The sequence below is a fragment of the Eschrichtius robustus genome, chromosome 1 (genome assembly GCF_028021215.1).
Source record: "Eschrichtius robustus isolate mEscRob2 chromosome 1, mEscRob2.pri, whole genome shotgun sequence".
Lineage (NCBI taxonomy): Eukaryota > Metazoa > Chordata > Mammalia > Artiodactyla > Eschrichtiidae > Eschrichtius > Eschrichtius robustus.
The window spans coordinates 125,805,007-125,822,248 of record NC_090824.1 but is presented as its reverse complement, the minus strand read 5'-3'; the positions used below and the strand labels follow the sequence as shown (position 1 = coordinate 125,822,248).

The window sequence follows — 17,242 nt, the reverse complement described above, 5'->3', positions numbered from 1 at the left end:
TTACACAGAAATCAATTTATACTGCATCTGCTGGGATCAGCTGAAAGCACAGGGTGAGCAGAACACAGAGTGGAAAATCAAGAGCCAATGAACAGCTCATTACCAGGTCAGCCGCTTTGCAGGAAATTGTAAGCTGCAGAAGTTTAAGGCAGCCTGAGCTGACCCTAGATTCACACCCACTCTGGTCTAACCCTGCAAACTCCATTTACTGAGACATGAACTAAGATCATCTTCCCAAAGGAGGAGAACCCCTTGTGGGGCTGCAGGCACCTGTCCTTCCAAGTCAAGCAGAAGGCGAGGTATCATTACACCATTTGGCAGCTATTAAACCACCAGGAAACCTTGATTCCCAATAGCTGAGGGAGATACCCAGCCAAGAACTATACTTTAGTGGCCAAAGAACCTCTTTCAAGGCCAAACTTTCATAGCCACTACACTAATCCATAAGACCTGATTAAGTACCTCAGTACCTCCTGCTCCACTGTTTACCTGCCCCAAACTGTGACCTTTTGCTCTTTGGCAGTCACCAATGGAACACTTGGCAGATATCATGTAATGAAACTTACTTAACCCTTTTCTCTTCCAGAGACCCAGCAGCACCATTTATCCCATTAAAAACAGCACTCAATTGAAAGCCTATTAAGTTTATCAACTTGTTAAGTTTACCAATGGCTCTAAGGATGAAATGGCAATCAAGCTGGGAACCATATAAAGGTTGATGCCAGTCTCTAGTAACAAGTATCTGAGGTGGGACAAGGACAAGGCTGGAGGTTCTTGACTTAACGGAAAATTCATTCTACCAAGCAGCTACCCCCAACAACAGATACTCTTCTCCAAAATGTCCAGGGCTGCTGTTAATCTATCTGTAGGGAATCCCCTAATTTGGAACAAAACCACGTTATCATTACCAGCTGCTCTGACCTTGTAATTAGTCATTACCCACAAACTAATGAGCCTCCCACAGAGTGCACATAGCATTTGGCGGTTAGTCCAGGGCAGTTCTGACTGGCAGCGGGCAGCCAGATCTGGCCACCTCTTACCTTTTCAGACTTGACTTTCTTTAGCGGGCGACACTCATTCTCCCCTTCCTCTGGCTCCGGTTTAGCTCCCAAAGGGTTGAGCGCTGCCCCAGGCTCAAGAGCTATACTCCCAAGTGGCTCCACAGCTCCTGGGTCCACCCCTGTGCTTCCATCATACTGACCACCACGTCCTCCCAAGGGAACTGGCTGGAGGACCCCAGGATCCTTTTCTGAACAAGTCCCCACTCCTTCGCTTCTCTCCTTCTTGCTCTTAGACGAGCTGTTCTCCTTCTCCTTTTTGGAGCCGGCTACACTGCGGGGCGCCTTAGCCGCCTTCTCTGAGCCCTTGGGAGCAAGAGCAGCAACCAGGCTTCCTGCACTGGCACCATCTCCTGAGCGTCCCTGCACCTCTTTCTTGCTAGCTGCCCCCTCACTTGGAGTGAACAGGGACGTCCCTGGAGGGGGTTTGCTAGTGTCTTTGCCACTCTTATTCCTTTTAGATTTTGATTTGCCTTCCTTCCCTTGAGGACCTGGCACTGGGGTCACAAACTTGATGTTGTCTGGTAGCGTAGCCACAGCATTGGGAGCTGGTATCCCCACCTCCTTTGAGCCTGACATTTCCAGTTTCTGCTGGTCCTTTTCCAGATCGGCGTCCAGGTCAATGATGAGATTCCCTACTCCAATGTCCCATTCATCCCCACTGTCGTATGTCTCAACCGGGTTTGCATCCACTCCTTTCCCTCCGGAGGCTCCACTGCTCAAGGACATCTTAGAGTCAACGTCCCACCTCAAGATTCAAGGCTCTTCCTTGCCCCCAGCTTTCCTATTTTCAGCTTCAGCTATGTTCTCAGACCTGCCACATTGGTCAGTATATGCCCAGTGGACAACATCATTGCTGGAAAAAGAAAATTTAAAGAGCTGTTAAAGGAAACAATACAGGCAAAGAGGCTGAAATAAACTCCCACAAAAAACAGACCCTTCCTAGGTGGCTATCACATCACAATAGACAAGACAAATAGACAGGTTCAGTTGTATTTCTAACCAAGTCACATTGGACCAAGGGAAAAGCTAATTCCCACTCCATCTCCCCAGGGGCGAGTACAATATTTGCAATTGCCCGGAAATTCAGCAGTGAGTCTTAACTAGGAATCCTCTAGAGTTAGTTTCCCATTCCCAAGAGACTTATTTCTACTACCACTGCCAGGTGGCAATCCTCCCTCAATCAATACAGGCCCTGGCACATCCTCTAGCACAACTTTACTCATACCTCTTTTCTCCTTGCTTCTTCTTGAACTATCAGAGATTCAGAACATAGTCTAGCAAAGGCTAAATCCCTCTACTAACAGGGCCTGTCCCTACTAAAAATAATATAGATTCCTTGTCATTCTACTGCTGGGTGGGGGGGTGTCTAATTGTGGGTAAGTAAAAGAGAAAAGCAAACAGAACTGGGGAAAAATACAATATCAGGATAGGGACAAAACCTGCAATTAGAGGAGGCAATCCCCAGAGAGGACTTAACCAATCAGCTTCAGTTCAGTTAAGCCAGCCTTATTAAACTCCAGGTTTCAAATTATGTCTAAATAGCAGAATTCAATGTAGTCTTTCTCACTGCCCACTAAAATACCCAGGAAGAGACAAATACACACACACACACACACACACACACACACACACACACACACACACAGAAAAAATGTTACCCTATCAATAACTGAACAGTACTAAAAAACCTCATGCTAGAATGTGGGAGAAGTCTCTACATTCTAATAGTATAAGACTGATGGCACTATATTGATAAATACCAGGGCCTCACCACATGGAACAGAGATAGCTAAAAAAGGGGGTGGCATGGGGTGGGTGGTAAAAAAGGCAATTTATACCTCTCCTTGGGGAGTGTACCATCTAGAAAACCTGGCAACCAACATACACCATCCAGCTATTACTTTATGATGAAGCCAAAGATTTCTGTTCTTGCTCACTCCCCTGTTTACCATCTTTCTATATGCATATAGAAAATAACTCTCATAAGATGACAGAGCAGAAAGGGTAAAACAGAGGTGGCACAATGAATCCTACAAAGTAAATATCTAACAGGTAAATGCCATAGGTATCTCTAAACAGAGATAAGACACATTGTACTTTTCCACCTGCTCTCTCAAGGCAGTGTCAAAGAACCAGGGTGCAGTTCAAGAGAAGATGTCACCTAGGAAAGCAGAGCTATACCAAGTGAATGCTTGATAGCAACTGGGATGTAAGAGAGAAAGGAGTGCACATTAATCTGCCATTTAGCCATAGATGTGAGAAGAAAATACATCCTTTACGCAAGTAGAGAGCTTAGTGCCAACAACAACCAACCATTTCTGACACTGAGTCCACACAGATCTTACTTCATAAAACGATGAGCAAAAACTGTGTGTTGGGGAAAACATGACATAAGAACTATGGGGCATCCCTGGTGGCACAGTGGTTAAGAATCCACCTGCCAATGCAGGGGACATGGGTTCGAGCCCTGGTCCAGGAAGATCCCACATGCCGCGCAGCAACTAAGCCCATACGCCACAACTACTGAGCCTGTGCTCTAGAACCTGTGAGCCACAACTACTGAGCCAGCATGCCACAACTACTGAAAACTGCGCACCTAGAGCCCGTGCTTGGCAACAAGAGAAGCCACCGCAATGAGAAGCCCGCGCACTGCAATGAGGAGTAGCCCCCGCTCACCACAACTAGAGAAAGCCCGCACGCACGCAGCAAAGAAGACCCAATGCAGCCATAAATTTAAAAAAAAAAAAAAAAAAAAAAGAACTATGAAAAAATGCCACCCACAAGGTAAAGGCAACATAATCTCTGAATAAATTAAAGAAATGATACCTCTGATAATGATCTAGAATTCTGAAGAAATTTTTAGTAAAATGTTTGGAATTCTCTATACTATACACTAATTCATTCAAAAAAACGTGTATTAATTGCCTACTAAGTACCAGGCACTAAACTAGGTGCTGGGAATACAGTAGCAAATGAGAGTGTATAAGGCAGTGGAACATGATACTGAAAATAATTCTATTATGATGGGCAAAGGCATTTCTAGAAATGGGAATGCCAACTGAATCTGCACTACAAAGGATTATTAAAGCATAGTTCTTCCCAACATCATAATCTGTCACCTCTGCAATCTCTGCAGTTGTGGTGAGGCTTAGAGCATAACCCACGTTCATCTAACACTTACCCACTTTCCTCTTGAGCTGCACTATCATCAGTATGTAATGTAACCATTAGAGCAATCCCATGTTTGTTTATTCAATAAAACTTTCAAAAGACCTTCCTCCAAAAAACAAATAAACAAAAACCCTTCCTCTAGAAAATAGGATGGTAATGGAAGAGAGACTCTGGAAAGGTATATAAAGGGAAGAATATAAAGTACATAAAAGTGTCTGTGCTCACTGAGAGCTTCTGACAGTTCTGCACTGGCTGACCTGTCATATGGAGCAGGATAAACAAAATATGACAGTAAAGAAGATATAGCATTAAGAAGATACTAGGCTGAAATGAAAAGATATGAACTTAGACAAAAGAACCTCATTTTTTTTTTAAAAAGGAAGATGCAAGGAAATGAAAAATGCAATTAAAATTCATACAGAAATCAAAAAAGCACAGAACTAAAACTGTGGAAAATGAATCTGTAAATTACAAGAAAACTTGAGATACTGTTCCAGAAGGCAAAGGAAAAGGACAGCAAAAAGAAAACAATGAGGGAAATTGAAAGACAGAGGAAGTATTTAATAATACTCAAAGCAAAACTGAAGAGACTAGAACAAATGGGAGAAAAGCAACCCATCAAGGCATAATTTATGAATAACACCCTGAGCTGAAAAAGATCTTGAAAAAGTTCACTACCTTTTCAGCAAAATCAATTTTAAAAAAAGCCAAACTTGCAGACATCCTAACAAAATTTTTGAAATACAAAGGACGAAACTTAGGCCAACCTCAGACTGCTCTGCAATAGTAAATGTTAAAAGAGAATGAAAAATCTACAAAGAATTTTGAAGAGAAAAGGTTATTTTTCAAGAGTCTTTTTTCACTGAGTCAAGTTGTTTGTCACATGTAAAAACAACAGATTTTCAGTTATGTAAGAACATATATACATCCACCTTGTTAAAAATTATCTGAAGCATTAAAATCAGTTCAGTGTAGCATAAAGTTGAATAATTCTTGTAAACAGAAATACCAAATGATTTTTGTAATCTTAAGAGTAAACTCAATGCAGATATTCCTGGAAAAGATATGAGGCAAAATCAATGCTTGTAATAATGCTGAACCTAGAACGTTCAGCCTTAACATCAGTCTAAGGAAAGACACTTCCTCAAATTCCTTTTGTCCCAATTCCATATGTCGTGGCAAATTGTTTTGTTTTTTCTAGTAAGCAAGAAATATTGCCGTTGACATGTTTTTTAAATTGTGCTTCTTCTTAAAAGGGAGCTGGAGATGAAAAGAACATCTGATGGTCTGTGCTCATTTTCAAGTTCCACATCTTAAGTGAGATTACTCATTAAGTGGAGGGATATCCTAGAGTATAGTAAAACACCAAAAAGCCATTTCATAAGAGGAAAGGTCTTAGAAACTGGTATTCTTTAATCTGGAAAGGAGTTAGCTGAAGGGAGATAGGCTGGTTAGCTTCAAATATATGATGGTTGCAATGTGGAAGAGAGAAACTTATTCTGTGATGCTGAGGGTATAAAATGGACCAGTGAGTAGAAGTTACAGAAAGACAGATGTTTAACTCAGGAAAAAATGTAATACCCTGGAATTCCCAACAATGACCCACAATGCTTATTGAAGCCATATCTTTATCACTGAAAGTAGTGACCAGAAAAACCATAATCACCTGTCAAGCAAATTACAGAATTCTTCTATGTGTGATAGGGAGTAGTCTGGAAATGCCCAGGGCCCTTTTCAAATCTGAAATTCTATTAATGTACCTATCAAAAAGTGCGTTCCCTGGGCTTCCCTGGTGGTGCAGTGGTTAAGAATCCGCCTGCCAACGTTCAAGCCCTGGTCCGGGAAGATCCCATATGCCGTGGAGCAACTAAGCCCATGCGCCACAACTACTGAGCCTGTGCTCTACAGCCCGTGAGCCGCAACTACTGAGGCTGCGCACCTAGAGCCCATGGTCCACAACAGGAGAAGCCACCTCAATGAGAAGCCTGCACACCGCAACGAAGAGTAGCCCCTGCTCGCCGCAACTGGAGAAGGCCCACATGCAGCAACGAAGACCCAATGCAGCCAAAAACAAAAATAAATAAATTTTTTTTTTTTTTTAAAGTGCTTTCCCTACTAGAAAACTACCCAGAATTTCTGAATGACCAGGATGCAAACAAAGAAAACATATCCTGAGGACTGATATTTAGTGGTCCTGATGTTCTATAGAGAGCCACTGTCCTCTAATTTCTGAGTGAGCTAAGTAAGTACCACTTTTCAACCAGGTGACTTCTCAGAAATTCAGTTTACCAAACCCAGCAGGTTTCATAGTAACTTTGTTGGTACCTTTCCAAAGATATAGTAAAAAATTGCCAAGGATTCTTTAATCAGCCTGGCTACAGCAGCCAAACCACTTTCCATCTGCTCCCTACCACATCCCTGGCTTTATACAGCTAATAATCAAACTCTCTGACAGGTCACGGCAGAGATGTTTAACCACAGGAGGTAGGGTAACTAACATGGTAGCTGGAAATGAAAAGCACTGACCTCTTGCTTCCATGGCAGAGAAAGTGCAGAATCAGGAGAACCAATACCTTACAGAGACCACAAAGTACTTTCAACTTGCAGGAGCTTCTGGATATATTTTCTTCTCTCTTCTCCTTCTGTCTAATTGTACTTCGCTATTTAGGACGATTCACCAAACTCTGGAATTACTTGCCAGTGCCATTTGTGCTTTGTTCTGCACCTGATCACCAAGAACTCTTCTCTGCGTGGATATAGCTAAGGGACCAAGATAGGCCATGACGATCACTCCTCATACCCTGTATCTATAACAATGAAAGTTCAAATTCCAGTTTCCTCTCTGGAACCCAACTCCATCTCTCAGACTCCCAGCCCACAGACTGGTTTGTAATCACACATTTCAGGTCATTAATTGCTTTTTATTAGGGCATATGCCATATATTACACCACTTCCCTACCTCAGTAATGAGCAAGGCCTCTCTTCCAGGCTAAGAATGAGAAAAAGAGTCTTCACGCAAGGTCTCTGCCCCTGCCCAGAGGACATAAGCAACAACTGACCCTACTTATGTCCAAACACAATATGAAGAAGAATACTTCTCCTTCTGCCCAGATAGAGCTCTGTATCCATCCTAGAGGGCATCAAAGAGAAGGGATCTCTTTAACTGCCAATTACTTATAGCTAATCTGGTCTAAGTAGCAAACTGTCCAACGCTCTCCCAGTGTAAATTTATCTGTCCTCCCCTCTTGTCACAGTTTTTGGATCAATCTTCTTACAGGCTTTGGTCTGAGCAAGTGAAAGTTGTGTTTGAGTGAGTACACTCTGCTTGCGACCACACAGGTCACACACATTTGGGTGTGCGGGTGATCCGTCTGGCTAGCTAGTTCTCACCGAAAGCTATATGGACAAAGAAAAATATGCTACACTCAATTCTAGGGAAGCAGCATGGTGTAGAACACAGATAACTGAGCTGAGAATCAAGAGATGTGATTTCTGGACTCAGATTTCCAATGACCCTAGCCAGGATGTTAGCCAAGTTGCTTCATTAAATATTAATTTTCTTATTATAAAATGGAGGGAGAATCCATCATGGTTCTAAGCATATTATGAGGATCCAAATCTGAAAAATATGACAACTCAAAAGTATAAAATGACCCAAATATTCTCATAATGTTCTAGGGTCTCAACTTAAAGAGGACTGCTTCATGGTTATACACTGTATAGAGATCTAAAGTATTTTTAAAATAAAGGAAAAATAAATATTAAAAAAATTTTTACAAATTAAATTACAGGTAGTACTGATATCCATTTGAGTTCTACGAAAGAAAATGGCAATCCTTTCTTCTTTCAATTACTCAGTGGTTTTCACTTACTCTGGTTTTCCATTTAGGCTACTCCTACCTTCAGATGTGGCTCATAAAATCCTACACTATAGTGACTGACAAAAAGACTCCATCTTGCTTCAAAAATCCCTCAGGGCCAAGGTACCAATCTCAGAGCTCATGGTTTTAACATCTGGACTATCTCTTTTACCAACTGTTCCAGTCCAGTAGGTTGTTGACCCCCCTGACAGGCCTTCAAAACTAAATTGTGTGAGGTTCACAGGGTTTGATGCCCCAGGGAATTGTCAATAAAGCAGTGGGATAAAACAAAGTTGAGAGAAAACCAAACTATACCATCTTCCCTGAATTCCAGATGCTACCCTGAAATCACATACTCAGCCAACCTCAGGTGAGGCTAGTACAACATGTGAACCATCCGTGGTGACTCTGAGCTTACCCAGCTGGAAGCACAGGCATCTCCCTCTCCAGCTGCCACATTAGAGCTCACTAATCAACTGAATTTCCAACTGGGGCTCTAACAAGAAACAATCAACTTTCCTTTGGGTCTCTTCCTTAATTTATTACATTAATTACTGTAACAAAGGAACTGTGTCATCTCCTCAAGTACCATAGCTCTCAGCTTATATCTCCAATGGGGATCAGATAAAGACAGACTAAGAGTGCCAATTTGAGAAGATGGATCCAATTCAACAGGGCTCATCTGACCATGTGTCACCTAAGGACAGAAGAGCAAAAGTGTAGCATCTCCCAGTCCCTCAGTGTTTATAACCTGCATCTCATGAATAGTTTTATGGTCCTCACAGGCTGCTATTCTCAGAGTAAGATTATGAGGCTTGACCTGTTTCATTTCACATAAGCAACTGACACTTCCACTAGACATAGCTATTCAACAGGGCTCAGGTTTAGAGCCTTGGTGTTTGTCAATACTGCTCTGTGCCAGCATACATCTCACAATAGGCTAAACAGCATACTAAACATCTAAATAATTCAGTCCCAACCCTATAGGGATTCATTGGCGGAACTGGTTCACAGAGAAAACCCTTACCAAGGCCTATGTATAAGTAAGCCAAGAAGCAGAAGGCAAAGATCATCTAAAGTAACAATAAAGCTCTACCATCCCCCCTCCCCTAACAACTGAAGGGCTATGTAGCCCTTTATAATTTAGTTCTTTTCCCCAGAGGTGAACATTCTGTACTAAAGAGAAAGAGGTGATGTCAAATTCTCAAGAAAAAAGTGAATAGTGGAGTTAGCTTAGGAATCAGGAGATCTAAGAAATTGGGCCTCCACACAGAACTGTTGTGGCAGAGCTTTTCTCACCTCTAAAACAGGGAATAATATGGGTCGAGTTCATAGGAATGGGGGAAAGGAAAAAACCTAAGCAGGGACTTCCCTGGGGGCACAGTGGATAAGACTCTGTGCTCCCAGTGCCGGGGGCCCAGGTTCGATCCCTTGTCAGGGAACTAGATCCCACATGCATGCCACAACTAAGGAGCCCATGTGCCACAACTAAGGAGCCCTGGAGCCGCAACTAAGGAGCCTGCCTGCCGAAACTAAGGAGCCCACGTGGTGCAACTAAGACCCGGTGCAACCAAATAAAATAAATACATAAATTAATATTTAAAAACAAAACAAAACAAAAAAAACCTAAGCACTTTTCAGGAAACATGAGGAATTACCTTCATTTTTATATTCTAGACCTCACCTCCCTTCCTAAGTCTCTTACTTAACTACTATCCTATAGCAACTCTAAAGAGCACACAAAGAAAACTTCTCTATCAAAAGATAGTATCTAGGGACTTCCCTTGCAGTCCAGTGGTTAAGGCTCCATGCTTCCACTGCTGAGGGCACAGGTTTGATCCCTGGTCGGGGAACTAAGATCCCACATGCTGCGTGGGGCGGCCAAAAGAAAAAAAGATAGTATCTACACTGTTAGACCAACCATAAAAAATGGTGGAATTCACACACACATCCCTTAGGATATCTAAGCCAGATTGACTTCTCCAGCCTCATCTCATGGCCACACTCTGTTCTTTGCAACCCATTCCCACCTTACTGCCTTTTGGCATTTACCTCAGACATTCCCTGCTCACATCCTACCTCCCAGTGCGCGTGATGATTTGATTAACATTTGTTTCCTCCACTGGACTGCACGCATCCTGGGGGCAAGGGGCTGCATCTCTTTTGCTCACCATTGTATGCTAATAACAATGTTTAGGTCACAGTGCTCCCTCAATAAATATTCTGGTCAATAAATGAGTGAATGAACGCTGCTTTCCTCAATGGGCAGAATCGTAACACTGCCAAGGCTGCCATTCCTCATCTCCATTCTTACTTGAGCTTGATCTGTCACTAGTTATAAGCTGTCTCAATTACCTAACAGTCTTCAAACTTACTAGAACAGAGTGTGGATTCCTCTTTCTTCTAAGATACAGATAAAGGATACAGATTTATCAAAAGTCTAGGGGAAAAGTAAGAAAACAATCCAGTCCCCACATTTCTTAAAAAACGCCTAACTGCTCTGGAGTATTCTCAGCCTTCAGTCTCATCCATGCATACCTGCTACCCAAAACAGGGCTAGCCCACAAATCAGGAGTTCTGGACATAACCAATCCTTTGGAAGCCTCGTACTTAAATGTATGATACATTCTATCAGACTTAAAACGTTCAGTTAGCACATTTTAAACATCTATGAATCAAAGGTGACAGAAGTCAGAAAAGTGGTCATGTCTGGGAGGTTGTTACTGAGTGGGAAGAAGCATGAGGGAACCTTGTGGGGTGCTGGAAGTGTTCTATTATCTTGAGCTAGATGGTAGTTATATGGCTATGTACACATGTAAAAACTGTGTTGTACACTTAAGATTGGTGTACTTAATGCACTTTATCATATGCACATTATACTTAAAAAAAAAAGGTAAAATAGTAAACCCCTATGAATAAAAGGACTGTATTACTGGATCATGGTCCTGGTCCTAAAATAGCATTTTATGTGATCACAGTAAAAGGGAATCATGCCATCAATCCCCACAGGATATTTAGGGGAATGGAAAGAAGGGAGGGAAGGAAGGAAGGAAGGAAGGGAGGGAGGGAGGGAGGGAGGGAGGAAGGAAGGAAACTACATTTAAGGATCACCATGTGTTTGACTATATTGTGAGGAAATTTATAGATCTGTTGGAGAGTCTGAAAGAATGAATAACAACAAACCAAAAACAGTGAGGTACTTAATGATATTAAATCCTGGAAAAAAACATAAGTTGTATAAGAAACCATAACAGGGGACTTCCCTGGTGGTCCAATGGTAAAGAATCCGCCTTCCAGTGCAGGGGACGTGGGTTTGATCCCTGGTCAGGGAACTAAGATCCCACATGCCGTGGGGCAACTAAGCCCGTGCACCACAACTACTGAGCTCGCGCGCCTCAAATAGAGAGCCTGCATGCCGCAAATTACAGAGCCCATGCACCCTGGAGCCTGCGCGCCACACTAGAGAAGAGAAAAAAACCGTACGCCACAACTAGAGAGAAGCCCGCACGCCACAACTAGAGAAGAGAAATCCCGCACACCACAACTAGAGAGAAGCCCGTGCACCGCAACAAAAGATCCTGCATGCTGCAATGAAAGATCCCACGTGCCGCAACTAAGACCCGACGCAACCAAACTAAAATTAAAAAAACCAAACAAACATAATAGTAGTATACTAAATGGTTCAATAATAAATATTTACTTAACACAATAAATAATGGATACTGATGAAACCAAACATTTGACTTGATAAGAAGGGGAGGGCAATAGGAGTGTATATTATTTATTACTTAGAAATATGGAAGTAAATACAAGAAAAAGACTGAAAATTTTAAAGCGGGTGCCTGGTGGGAGTGAGACTTGGTGTGATGGGAAGGGGTAAACAGTGGATTACTGATTTTCATTAAAAGCCATACCACTATTTGACTTTTAATATAAAGTTCATGGGAAGACAAAAACAAAAAAGTATATGTATTAATCTGATAAATAAAACATTTTAAAATAATTTTATATGGTTATTATAGTTCCATATAATTAATTAAAAAGAAATAGATGCAAAGTTCTAAGAGAGCATAAAGCAATTCCTATTCAGACAGAGGTTGTATATTTAATTTTATTTTTCATTTGTAACATTCAAATATTTTAGTTTCATTGTAATAGTTGTTTCCTGTCCATCAATGGACACTGATTTTTAAAGGGGTCATTACTCCATTACAATAAATACAGTAAACTGGAATGCTGAAAAAATAAATTAAAAAATAAAATAATTTTATAAAAAGTTAAGGATACACTCCCCCAAATATTCCTGGATCCCCTTGACAGGTTACTATAAAATATATTAATCCAAAAATTTATCAAAAATCTTATGAGAGATAGGAAGAGGGGTAGCAGAAGTGAGGCAGGTGTGGCTATAAAAGGGCAATGTGAGGTACCTTGGTGGTGATGGAACTGTTCTGTACCTTGACTGGTGGTAATAAAATTGCATAGGACTAAATACACACACTCATAAATGGGTACAAGTAAAACTGGGGAAATGTGAACAAGCTGGGTGGATTGTATCAATGTCAATATCTGGTTGTGACATTGTACTATACTTGCATGACATTACCACTGGGGGAAACTGGGTAAAGGGTACAAGGGATTCCTTTGTATTATGCTTACAACTGCATGAGACTCCTACAGTTATCTTAAAATAAGAAGTTTTAATTTTAAAAAAACACAAGAAAACCTTCTAGACCCTTTTTAAAATTTCTACTACCTCTGGTGTTAACAAATTTTATTTATTTACTATTGATAGGAGCAACCCAATAATTAAGCTAAATTCATCTCTAATTTGAAAAGGTGTTCTCTATCCAATACAGAATCCTAAGAACTGGTGAACAAGTCTATATGTTCTTCTCATCGCCTGACAGGGTTTAACAATACTCCCTCTGTCTTTAAAGGCTGAAGATTTTTTTTTTTTTCATTTTACATGTCTTCATTAAAGCCTTCATCTCATTTGGCCACCAGCTCTGGTATGTATTTCTTAGGGATGAAAAGAACGCAGAGTATCACAAACAAAGACAAACCTTGGTTCTGTATAGAGGGAAGTTTATTTTTATCTTTCTTTAGTCCTCTTCCTAATGACGCCTAGCATTTCCCTGGCAGCACACTGAGCTAATTTTTTGAGGAATAGCTTACCAAGATTTCTAGTCTCCTTTGGGGGCTATAATTGTTAGCTAGAAGTTACTCATGCTAACAAAGTGGTTTGGACTTTCTGCCTCTTTTATTTATTTATTTATTTTTTGGCTGCATTGGGTCTTCGTTGGTGTGCGCAGGCTTTCTCCAGTTGCGGCGAGCGGGGGTCACTCTTCATTGCGGTGCGTGGGCTTCTCATCGCGGTGGCTTCTCTTGTTGCGGAGCACCGGCTCTAGGCGCACGGACTCAGTAGTTGTGGCTCGTGGGCTCTAGAGCGCAGGCTCAGAAGTTGTGGCTCACGGGCTTAGTTGCTCCGCGGCATGTGGGATCTTCCCGGACCAGGGATCGAACCCGTGTCCCCTGCATTGGCAGGTGGATTCTTAACCCCTGCGCCACCAGGGAAGTCCCCTGGACTTTCTGCCTCTTTTAAATGTAATACTATGCACACTGAAGCTCATCTTCTAGTTTTCATTCCCCACACACAGCCAAGATATTTCGGAAGTATAATCTTGAACAATTTGCGAACCTAAGTACTTGAAAGAGCTTAATGTCATGAGAAAACCTGAATATGTCACTTTTGTAAAACATTTATTAAAATGTCAAATAAAATGAGTGTCACTGCTTAAACCCTTCCACCTAGAAGAACTTATCAAGATGGTTTCTGGAGGTAAAGTCATGAGAAACCAGCACAGTACAATGGAAAAAAAACAAAACAAAACAAAACAAAGGAGGAGGTAGCAAAAGCTCAAGTCTACTCTTTACTCCCCCCTAGATGTGTAAGAATCTTGGGCAAGTCACTGCACTTATTTGAGCCTCAGTTATTTCACCTATAAAAAGCTGAGATAATTAGTATACTATACACAGTTTAATACTCTCAGTAGGAACTGGAACAGCACCCTGACAAGAAACTCATTAATATTCTTACAACAAAATGAATAAATATTTACTTGAAACAGAACAACAACCAAAAAAGGTTATAAATAGCCTCATTAGCTGAAGTCAGGTTTGTGCCTACCTTACAAAAAAACTTTCAGCTTTCAGAACTTTGGGGTTTTAGAACTGCAGAGAAGGGACTGTGGACCTACACAGAAGTGTTTACTGTCAGAAAGTCAGTTTGCTAATGCACAACAAAACATTTTCTCCCATTCCAAGACTAAAGTTTTTAAATAGCCTTTGGCCTGACTTTAACAAAAAGTCTTTTAAAACTAAACAATGTCAGGACTTCCCTGCTGGTCCAGTGGTTTAGACTCTGCACTCCCAATGCAGGGGGCCTGGGATCGATCCCTGGTCAGGAAACTAGACCCCGCAGGCTGCAACTAAAAGATCCCGCGTGCCGCAACGAAGATCCCGCACATGGCAACGACGATCCCGCATGCCGCAACTAAGACCCGGCACAGCCAAATAAATAAATATATATATAAAAAAAAAACTAAACAATGTTCACTGGTAACAACTCTGTCCACACACAACTGTCAATGATTTGTCATATGTGACTTCTTATGTAAACTAACCCATCGCCCTGGCCCCGGTAAATGATACAAATGATACCAAGTCATCTCAATCTTTAATTTACACTTTTCAATTTTCTAATATAGATTTTATTCCCTCCACCTCCAAACCCTTCTATGGACAGAACCACATATCTACACCAGTCCCTTAGTGTAATGACCATGCCACTTAAAACATGAAGTGATATACTTTCACTAAGAGTTACAGTTTATCCTTGAATTCTTTCTCAGTTCTTGGGTAGATAGATTTAATCTCATCAAATTTACTGATATGATCAAGAAAAAAAGCCTAGGGAGCTAGGAAAAAAATGTATTGGAAAGACTAAATAAATATTACCATTTCTGGGATAATTCCAGGGACTTCTGTACATTTTTCCGTGCTTTCTATGCATTAAAAAAGATTAATTCGTGTCCTAATTTTTTTTTAAAGTTAAGCATTTATCATCATTTGACCAGAAGCTTTAAACTGCTTGGGAAGCGGGAAAAACAGAAGTGGAAATTCTCCAGCGTCTTCGTCCCTGAATGGATCTTTCACATCATGATCAAGCAGTCTTACAACTTTCTAGTTGCCTTTCCATTTTTAACATGTCTTCTTAAAAAAGCAAAAACAAACATAAACTCTTACCATCAGTTCAGCAAAGAGCTTAACTAATTCATCATTTTTTCTTTCACCTAATTTCTAGGCAGCACTTGTGACTAACAACCATCACTTTGTGGGCTTCTTTGGTCTTGATTGAAAATGTTTAAAAAATTTTTTTAAAGATGCTTTTCTCCTCTCCACAACCTCTGAGACTATGCCAAGTGACCATCTGTTTTGCACGGTCCTTTTGATCCCTTGCTTTCTAATAAAATGGCTTTTAAGTCTTTAAACTTCCGGTGGGTTGTTTTTTAAAATCTTTCCACTTTTCCTACTGTACATACTTGATCGCAGCTCAATTTCTTAAAAATGAATCCCCATATGATAGATTTTATTCCTGCTCTCCCTGAAGAATGTTGAGCTTAATCAAGATTATGATCACTATTAAATAGTGTTGACCTACAGAAACGTTTATCAATTCTTGTTTGTTCCTCAAAGCAAAATCCAGGTTATTTCTTTGCTTTATGGGATCTAAAACTGCCAACTGTGTGAAGTAGTTTATCTTACTCAAAACCACATCTTCACATTTGCTGTCAATAAAGTATTTAACCAATCTATGTATAAGTAAATAAACCCCACATTATTATTATCTGGCCTAATTCTGCAGCTTCTCCAATCTCCATTAACAGTTTCAACTCAGCCACATTATTTTGATTAGGACTGTGACATTCTTATTTAAGTAAGGATTTCGATCCTTATAAAAATTTAATCCCTTGCAACCTGTATCATTCCTATGAAGTGCAGAGCCTAGCAGCACCACATTTCAATGATTAGTTTCCTTCCATCAAGTATCTGAGATGTGATACTTGTATCATTATTTTGATACATTATTTTGTATCATACTTGTGATACATTGTATCATTATTTTGCCTACCAAGAAAGGAGAAGGGAAAAAAATTATATGAGTATGACAGAAATGGTACTCATCATGTTTATGTAACACTTTAAAACAAATCTAATGCTTCAGATCACAAATTCAGGTAAAATATATTATAGACTTGTTGTTGGAAGAAAATGTCACTGTTATATTACCTACCCCAATGTAATCTTGTTCAAACTGAATTTCTTTCTTATAGGAAGGCTCCATAAGAAAAAGAATACTACCAGACACTGTCCTGCATTTCCCTCTTTGTCAGAGAGTGTTATGGAATTCATCTGAAATCCACACTGCCAGGATTTCAAGCTCTGTTAGGACTGGAAGGGCCTACTAATACAAACCACAGAAACACTACTACTAAAAAAAGCAATTATCACTAGTAAACTAAGCAACATTAAAGCATTTTTACTAATAAAGCAAACAACTTGGTCAGTTAAACTGAAACCCTTTTAACCACCAGAGAAAAAAACAACACACACTTGAATTAACAGCCACTGGTTTTAAAGTTCACAATATCGGTAATATGTTATTGTACCACTTGAGTGTATGTGGTGAGAACGTATGACTTCAAGTCTGATATGCAGCAAATCCTGACAAAGAAAAGCAATGTGAAATCTGCCTAGAGGCTCACCTAACATTAGAACCACATCTGACTAAAAGTTAACAGATTTTTCTTAGCATCGACCCCAAGTTCATTGAGAACCTTTATTCTAAAATTTTATATCAAAAATAGCACATTTTTTCAGAATGGCCAATAGGTCTCCTTGTGCACTGCAACTGCAAAAGCTGATGATATAAATAACTAAAAATAGAGTGTACAGGTATCCTGCACCTCTCAGCTACCTCAAATAGCATACAATATAACAAACGTGCTGAGAGCTTGATGTCCACAAGCTGCATTCTACATAACCCAAGGACAGAAATAAGACATCTCCTATACATTAGGTAGGAA

General features: G+C 40.5%; 1 protein-coding gene across 5 annotated transcripts in view; it reads right to left on the bottom strand.

The window, feature by feature from the left end:
- The window catches only part of ZNF609 (zinc finger protein 609), a 220,351-nt gene that overhangs the window by 188,082 nt on the left and 15,027 nt on the right, over positions 1-17,242 (bottom strand). For 4 of the 5 annotated variants that reach the window (XM_068553483.1, XM_068553476.1, XM_068553457.1 and 1 more), the window contains one exon: positions 1,041-1,914. The exons of the other annotated variant lie outside the window; for it this stretch is intronic. In XM_068553483.1, the coding sequence (XP_068409584.1) occupies positions 1,041-1,787 (747 nt within the window). In that variant the 5' untranslated portion in view covers positions 1,788-1,914. The remainder of the gene's footprint in view (positions 1-1,040; positions 1,915-17,242) is intronic. 5 annotated transcript variants of the gene reach the window in all.